Genomic DNA, 8,696 nt, shown 5'->3' with positions numbered 1-8,696 from the left:
TACACGATATCATTGGTAACTCGCGAGATTGAAAGATATATCGACACGACATATTTTTCCTTTTTCGCGAGAAGCCGGAGATGGCGAGAAAAACCAGCAACTGCGCCATGTGCGAGAATTCAAATCAAGCTTCTATATGTTCTATTTGTGTCAACTACAGGTATATGCTTTAACTAATTTATTGATGATTCATCAATTTCTATTCTAGGTTTTTGAACTCCTTTTAAATTTCTTATGCGTCGTTTATATATAGATAAGTGTTTATTCAAAATTGCGCGGATTTGATTTGATTTTTTATTTTGATGATTTTTTTATTTTTTGTCTTGATATTTTAAATGAATATAATAGCGTCGAGATTCGTTGTACTCAACATTGAGCGAAGTTCTTGTCCGTAAGGTTTGAAATCTACTTGTAATACTAAAAAATAAATATAATACATAAGTTAATCAAGATTTGAAAATGAATTTGATCATGCAATATTTACTCAATGTGTACGGTGTACCTGTACGACGTCAATCATATAGGAGTACTCGCGCATCCTAGATCAAAACTAATACCCATCCCATTCCCTAGTCTTCTCAGCGGGTTCTGGCAACTTGAATTCTCTGCAACTCAGTCCAACTCAATACCAGACATTGGAATTAATCCATCCAACTCTAACAACTAAGTGATTAATGCTCTCAGCTGCTGAATTAATCCAACGGTTAAGTTAGGGTGGACCGGCTGTAAAGAATTCGGGTTAATATTATAGACTTATTTACAGTTAACTTCTGTTCAGTGAGTGTGTTTGTATTAGTACATTTTTCTTTATTTGTGATTCTAGTGCCAATAATTTGAGTTTTTTTATTAAAGATTGTTGACTTCAATCTACTTTTGAATTTTCCCCTGTTATATGGCAAGGGAAATAACTTAATATTTTTATAAGACCACATGCAGTATTGATATTCAGTTCAAGTAATAAATTTGTGTATAACTTTAATAAGGGAAAAGGAGATGATCAAACAAATTGGAGAGTGGTTCAACATGAAAAGCTTGCAAGACTGAGGGAAAAGCTCCGCCATAGTAAAGAACAAGTTAGTCAAGGTTAGAAACCTTCGTGTACCAGAATGAAATTCTTGAGATGTAAATTTCACTCTTTGAACCTATCTTAATCAGAAACTTTACAGGAAGAGCTAAGGTAGAGGCTTTGTCTGCTGATCTGAAACTTAAATATGGAGTGCTTGAATCTGCCCTTTCTATGGTATTTGTTACTTCTTTTGACCCTTATTTTCTATTGCTAATATGGTCATGCTAATTACTCATCAAAATGGGTGTGAAATGTATATGAAGATGTTAGATGATTTATTATTGTACTCTTTGCAGTTGGAAAAGAATCGAGTGGAACAACTGGAGAAGTTCTACCCTAATCTTATATGCACCCAGAGCTTAGGACATGTGAGTACTATTTGTTTAGTTTACTTCCAGCAGTTGTTCATTTCCGTGTATTATTCTGTAATACAGGCTTTTCCATCTAAAGAAGTATAATATACAAATGAGTATTTAAGACCTGTCTGCATTTCCTGATGTTCAATCACATATAACAGTTTAAAATTTGTGTTCCTTTGATGCTCTATTTTTAAATAATATGTGGAATATTATTTTGTTTTTGAGGAACTTCAAAATTTATGCTCATGTTTTTATATTGCAGGTGGCAATTACCTCTGAGCGTCTTCATAAACAGTCTGTGGTCATAAAACAGATATGCAAGTTGTTTCCACAACGCCGGGTAATGTAAATTTGTGCTGATCAATATTTTGTTGGTTCATTTCAATGAATATAAGTGTTAGTTAAATGTCCTAGTTGATGGTATGTAAAAGGTTTTATTTATTCTTTACTTATTTGATAAATTTTCTGTTGATGGTTTATATTACTAATTTTGCTGCTAATTTTATGGTATTCCAATCATGTCTCCCTTGTATATATAATTGTGTAGATTCATTTGAAACATTATACAATGGTTCAGATTATTGATGTTGGCACCTGAGCTTCAGCTTTGATCCATGATTCCCACCAGTTATATCCCTTTTTCTTTTGGGTTTCAATTGCTGTCAGTGCTGACCCAACATGTTTTGTCCTTGTGTTTCTGAGGATACACCTTTTTTCGACCTAGAAGCCACTAATTGGCCTTTCTTTTGAGCGCCATCTCCGGAGAGTTCGGCACGTGCCTGCATACACTATTTTAGTGCGAGTTTGTTGGGTGCATAAGAGCTACTAGTTGGCTTTTGTCTTTGCCACTGGCTCATTTGACTTGTCGAACTCTCCTTTTTCTGTTATGTTCTGGGTGTATAGTTTTGTTTATGGTTTTGATGTATTTTTTTTTGCCTCTGTTTCTTCCTGGTCTGAGTTGGATTCTCCATGGTCTTGTCCCCCAAGGCTTATGTTGAGGCTGAAGCCCTCCCGAAAAACTTAATTTCTGCTGCTTTATTTTGGTCCCCCAAAGGTTATCTTGGGCCTTATTTGGATTTTACATTCTTGTTTAAGTGTTGTTCGTAGGTCAAGGGTTTCAGAACACCTCCTTAAGAAGGCTGTATTTCAAGGGATGACATGCATTACAAGTTGTTTGTTTGAGTTTTTTTAGATGTATTTGCTAAAGGAAATGATAGTAGTCATACAAACATGCTAAGGGTTGTTGAGATTTGTGTTTTGACTGTTGAAAAGAAAGATATGAAAAATTTGTTTTCTGTACTCACAATTTAAGTAAAAGGGGCCATTTAATTTGTCTAAACATTTCCTATTTTTATTTTCTAAAATTTGTATAAAATTTTACTCATTAATTAAGAGGTAACAGACTTTTGAAGTGAACAATTGTCTACATTTCTAGAACCAATGAAAATGGCATAAAACTGTTTTCATTATTTTAGGAAATGCATCTTCATTAAGTATCATTTCATTTTATCTCCATGGTAATATTTACTTCAAAAGTCTTTCGTCAAGATAAAATTAACACACATTTTAGGAAACGAAATCAGGAAATATTTTCATAAAGTAAACGTCCCCATATGGTTCTCTATAGGAGAAACATGAGAGAAGAGCAACTGTTTTCCTTCATTCGTAAAATTTAGGTTAGAGTTAATGTGTTGTTTGACATTAATTTCTCAGACTACAATACTGTCAAATATAATGTTATACTGTTATTATATTGCATCTGTTAGTCAGTTCAAGCATGCTTAAATGCTATTGTCTTTCTGGGATCAGGTAGTGATAGAGGGAGAGAGAAGGGATGATTGTAGTGGTCAATATGATCAAATTTGCAATGCACGCTTACCAAGAGCACTTGATCCCCATTCTGTTCCATCGGAAGCGCTTTCTACATCTTTAGGGTAAGTTTTTCTCCCTCAAGATTTTATAGTCATGCATAATTCATTTTTACAAATGAATCTCCGTTGTGGTATCTGGAAACAGGAAGAGCTTTCTACATCTTTAGGGTAAGTTTTTCTCCCTCAAGATTTTATAGTCATGCATAATTCATTTTTACAAATGAATCTCCGTTGTGGTATCTGGAAACATTATGTTTAACGCTTAAAATTTTAATTTTATATGTTGTTAAATACCTTGTCTTGTTTCAGTTATTTCCTCCAACAGACCGGATTCCTTGTTGACATCTTTACACAAATTAAACTTCGCTTGAATATTCTTGATTTTTTGTTACATAGTAACCAGTTATTATCATGTTTGTAATTTGCAAAGCAGATACATGGTGCAACTTCTAAATCTTGTTGTTCACAACCTGGCTGCCCCGGCACTTCATAACTCAGGTTTTGCGGTAAGAATTGTATTGGTGTCTAATCAATGGGTTAATGTTTTCTTTAAAATTACCACTTTCGAAATATTCTGGTCAAGGATGGTTATGTCGGCCATTATTGATTGCCTTGGAGTGTCATTGTAGCATTAAAACATCAGTGAATGATGCATAGGGTACTATTCCACATAAAAGTATTCCTTTCTTTTTTCAAAATAAATTATAGAGCATGTTCCAAACATGTGTCTATTTTGTGCTTATTTTTTTGCTGATTTTGATGATTATTGGTTTTTAAAGATTTCACCTTCCTGAATGTTGATAGGATAGAAAAATTGCAGTTGTTAAACATATTTGTAGATAATTTTAGCATGTTGCCGTATCTTCTGTTATAGTATATTATTATAGGTTTGACATTTTCTCTAATATATAATAGGCTTATATAGGTTTTTGGTTTGTGAAAATATGTTTTCTTAACAAGTTAGTCCCTATTTGAATTTTATTTGCCTATATACAACAAAATTGCTTTTTTTAGTTCTCAGTTTAGACTAAAAACACATGCTTTTATTGATTAGAAACATACTATTTATGTTAATTGTCAGGATTAAAAATGAATGGGATTCAAATAGTAATATTTTCAGAGAATGAACATAATTAGGTTTATTTAATGTCACTGAGTTTTGATGTATGCAAAATGCGATTAATGTTCCTTTCCTTTTTTTTTTTCGAACTACAAATTACAATTGGTATTCTCATTTTACAGTTTGGTATTTATTGATGATTGCCGAACTACTAATATGGCCTTAAATAAAAACACATTTTAGTCATTTTCTGCTAGAAGGAACTTAATGTTGTAAATTTATAATGAATTTTTTAACTTTACCTCAGGGTTCATGCTCTCGTATATGGCAAAGAGATTCTTATTGGGATGCACGTCCTTCTTCGAGGAGGTATTTTGGCTAAAATTGCATTTGGCGTGGTTTATTTGTAAGCAAATATTTCTTTAACAAAAAATGCTCCCTCTTTTTCAGCAACGAATATCCTCTTTTTATACCTCGCCAAAATTATTGCTCGACAAGTGGGGAAAACTCGTGGTCTGATAAAAGTTCAAGCAATTTCGGTGTTGCCTCAATGGAATCTGACAGGAGGCCTCGTCTAGATTCATCTGGGAGTAGTAGCTTTAACTATTCTTTAGGTTCTTCCCATTCTGTTCAAACACACAAAGATCTGCAAAAAGGAATTTCACTTTTAAAGAAAAGTGTAGCTTGCATCACTGCATACTGTTACAACTCGCTATGTTTGGATGTCCCTATTGAGGCATCTACATTTGAAGCATTTGCAAAATTATTGGCTACTCTCTCATCATCCAAGGAAGTTCGATCTGTTTTCTCCTTGAAAATGGCTCGCTCTAGGTATTATCATTTTTATTGTGCTCTTTGATATTCATGAAGGACGGTTGTGTATCTAATGTTCCAGTTGTTTCCTTTAGTTATGTTATATTTTTCTTTTGAGGATACCCAACAGCTAATTTATTTGTCTTACCTCTTTATTATATATATTCTTTTACTACTGATACTTAGTTACTACAGCCATGAGTTCATTTCTTTGAAATTTCTAAAGAACTGTTATTTTGTTGGGGAGGGTGTGCTTTTGCTTCCAGTACAAGGAAAAGGGAAAAACATTTCTCAATGCTGATTTTATTTTACTAAAGGAAGTTTTTCGTGCTTCAACTTTAACTCCATTGGATAACTCTCAAAAGCTAAAACAACGGGATGTTTGAATTTTTTGTAAACTTTCTGTTTACTAACAATTTCAATTTTTTTTTCTAACGAAGTTTGGTGTAAACCTCCCTCCCCCTTATATATAATGCAGATGCGCCTGATTTTTTATTTTTTATTTTTAATTTGATTCAGGACATGCAAACAAGTTCAACAATTGAACAAATCTGTATGGAATATGAATTCTGCTATTTCGTCAACTACACTACTGGAAAGTGCACATTCTGTGCCCACAACGGTATATGTTTTCTCATCACTCTCAATTTGAAAGAAAACACTGGTAGTATCGGTTCATATTTTATCCTTTAGTGTTTTTGATTCATCAATTGCCAATTAAAACTAGAAAACAACTATCATATGTATATGGCTTTAAAACATAAATGCTTACATAAAGTGGAACCTTTGTAGTCAGTAGCAGCCACAATCGCGGTGGCGTGTGGCGTTGCAGCGGTTCGGCGCTACACGAAACGTCATGGCAGTGTGGATCAGTGTAGCGGTTATAGTGCTGCTTGTGGCGGCGAAATCACGGAAGAATGGCGGTGAAAGCAAGGAGAAGATGACCGCAACAGTGAAGAAAGGAGAAAAAGACATATGGGCCCTCGTTTTTATCATGGAAAGACAAAAAGGCCTTCGCTTATTTCGCGGAAAGACAGAAAAGGCTCTCGGTTATTTTGCAAAAAGACAAAAGTAACCTCATTTATTTCGCGAAAATACAAAAGTCCCCTTGTGATTTATTCTTTTTGAACCAATTAGTGTTTTTTCTTCTGCATAGTCTTCTCTCTTCTCAATCGCAACCTCCCATCTCCTCTGCTTTACTGCAAGCTTCCTCTCATCTCTTCTCTGCAATTTTTGCTGCTGTGAGACTCCAGCACAACTATGGACAACTTCTCTGCGCCCTTCACTTCCCTGTTCTCTGTGCCACCAAACCTCTTCTTCTCCCCTGTTCTTCACCCCAGACTTTAGCGTAGCGGCCATACTGTTATGCACTACACCGCAATAGCATTTTGAGAGTTGTTCGCTACGCTACACTATCTGCTATTGACTGTGTTTGCTTTCTGCCAGATAGGAACCATCTGGTCTAGAAGAAGAAAAGAAAGAATTGTCTATTCAATCGAGTAAACGGTACATGTCAGGTTGTTTGAGAGAACCTGAACTCTCCTATCAAAATCTGAATTGCTCTCTCAATGCCTTTATTTCCCTCGCCTTCATTTGCAGCAACCTTTGTTCTAACCTTTGCGAGCTTTCTTTGTTTTCAATTCATCTAAGGGGAGGAGTGCTGTTTTAGGAATTCTCTGACTACCTTGCTCAAATTGTTTTAATTTGGTTTATGCATAGCAGAACTTTATATACAATAGTCAAAATCACTGTCCCTAAGATAGGCCCTTGTTAGCAAAATTAATAGTATCTGCTTGTATACTGATGATCAGTGTTTCTGGGTTGATCAAGCTATCAATGTCTAAGAATTGGTGTTTTCATTTGTATTATGATTCTTGAGCTACAACAATGGATTAAGTTTAGATACATGTTCCTCACAAATGTATTTTATGCTTTTCTCTTCTTTTGCAGAGAATTGAAAATTATATGCCAAGTTCTGCTGCTAGTTTTCTTTATCCTACTGATTCATCTGATGGAAAAAGTGAGTGCTTAATTGAAGGGTGGGATATTGTCGAGCATCCCACTCTTCCTCCGCCACCATCACAAAGTGAGGATGTTGAGCACTGGACTCGAGCCATGTTCATAGATGCTAAAAGGAAATGATCTTCATCTGCAACAGACTTCTGCTTTCTGTATGCCCCCTTTCAATTATGCTATTTTTTGTCGGAGTTTGATTATAAGAATTCACTCATGCTTATGGGATTCGTGTCCACCAATATAGACTATATACATGCAGCACTAATAGTTAATTTAGTTAAAAACTATCTCATTGAATGAAGGTTGGACAGTTCGGTTCCAAGTGGTAAGTGGTTTGAGTATGGTTATGGACCTAACTGTCTATTGCTTCAAGGCTATGTACTGACACTTCAAATTAAAGGTGTGTCCGGTGTGTGACTCGAGTTGGTGTCCAGCCCTGACATGATATCGACATAGATGGGTACATTCAATTACTTCAATTTTCTCAAATTATTACCAGTGTCAATGTCCGTGTTAGTGCTTCATAGCTTCAAGCTCTTCGTTTACTTGAACCTACTTTTCTTTACTTGAACCTACTTTTCTTTCTTGGGGCTATTTTATCCTAATTAATTCACTTAATAGAGTTGATATATTTTAAGGATACAATTGAGCTCATATAGGTTTATCTTTGAAAGGTTCAAGACTGGTGGATTCAAATTAAAGAAGATTGTTCTTGGCTTGTGATAGGACACTAAATATTGGGCCTTAGCCCAATAGATAGGTTAATTAGAGAATAAGAAATAGTATATTCCCTGATTTTATGGGATTCTATTACAGATTTCTGTTATAAAAGAGAGAGAATGATAGTTAGAAAATCATTCAGAAAAGCTGTTAGAGTTGGTTAGGAGACTTTTCTCTCTGGTTAGGAGCCCTAGCTCTCGATCAGGAGTTCTTGAACTCTAGTTTATCTTTTTCTTTACTGCTTTTCCACCATTGAAGAGCTTCAAGGTCACCCTTGAGTTTTAGCTGTGCATGCACCTGACCATTAATTTAAACTTTTGAACCCAAGAAAGCTGCTAGATTATTAGTGTTTTACAAGTATGTACACCATCAGTCCCATATAATAAGTCATTTTAGTTTTACAAAAATTAAATTGTCTCACTTTATATTTGTATCACAATATCAATGAAATATTAATTTTATTTTTCTTGTTATACTTTTAATCATTATTAATGTCTCACTTTCAATTACTAGAATTAATACGAGAGTAAAAGGTAGTTTAGGGAAGAACTCCCTCCGTCTGTTTTTCATAAGTACTCTTGTCCTTTTCATATATATTAAGAAAAATAAAGAATATAGTAAATTTAATGTGTCTATTTTATGTGTATTCCTAAAATACCTTTTGTATATAAATGTGTTCAACTTTGATTTTTTATTATCCAAGATAATTTATTAGTATTAATAAGGAATATGTTTGGAAAAAATAAAATAAATGCATATAATAACTTGAAATAAGACTTATATTTAGAGAA

General features: G+C 34.2%; 1 protein-coding gene across 5 annotated transcripts in view; it reads left to right on the top strand.

The window, feature by feature from the left end:
• Positions 1-6: 6 nt before the first annotated feature.
• Positions 7-8,696, top strand: part of LOC101503483 (uncharacterized) — a 9,317-nt gene continuing 627 nt past the window's right edge. The window contains exons 1-12 of one of the 5 annotated variants that reach the window (XR_003470345.2): positions 7-160; positions 984-1,083; positions 1,167-1,240; positions 1,363-1,434; positions 1,688-1,765; positions 3,235-3,359; positions 3,730-3,802; positions 4,664-4,725; positions 4,807-5,187; positions 5,689-5,791; positions 7,120-7,340; positions 7,586-7,645. Coding sequence is in view for 2 of the 5 variants with exons in the window: in XM_004514205.4 (XP_004514262.1) it covers positions 137-160; positions 984-1,083; positions 1,167-1,240; positions 1,363-1,434; positions 1,688-1,765; positions 3,235-3,359; positions 3,730-3,802; positions 4,664-4,725; positions 4,807-5,187; positions 5,689-5,791; positions 7,120-7,311 (1,284 nt within the window). In the remaining 3 variants the exon portion in view is untranslated. Of the gene's footprint in view, positions 161-983; positions 1,084-1,166; positions 1,241-1,362; positions 1,435-1,687; positions 1,766-3,234; positions 3,360-3,729; positions 3,803-4,663; positions 4,726-4,806; positions 5,188-5,688; positions 5,792-7,119; positions 7,646-8,696 lie in introns of all 5 variants that reach the window. The other 4 variants (XR_012162031.1, XR_190397.3, XM_004514205.4 and 1 more) reach the window with 4 other exon arrangements.

Source organism: Cicer arietinum, chromosome 2 (genome assembly GCF_000331145.2).
Source record: "Cicer arietinum cultivar CDC Frontier isolate Library 1 chromosome 2, Cicar.CDCFrontier_v2.0, whole genome shotgun sequence".
NCBI lineage: Eukaryota > Viridiplantae > Streptophyta > Magnoliopsida > Fabales > Fabaceae > Cicer > Cicer arietinum.
Note: the sequence above shows the minus strand (reverse complement) of the source record. Positions and strands in the feature narration are given on the sequence as shown.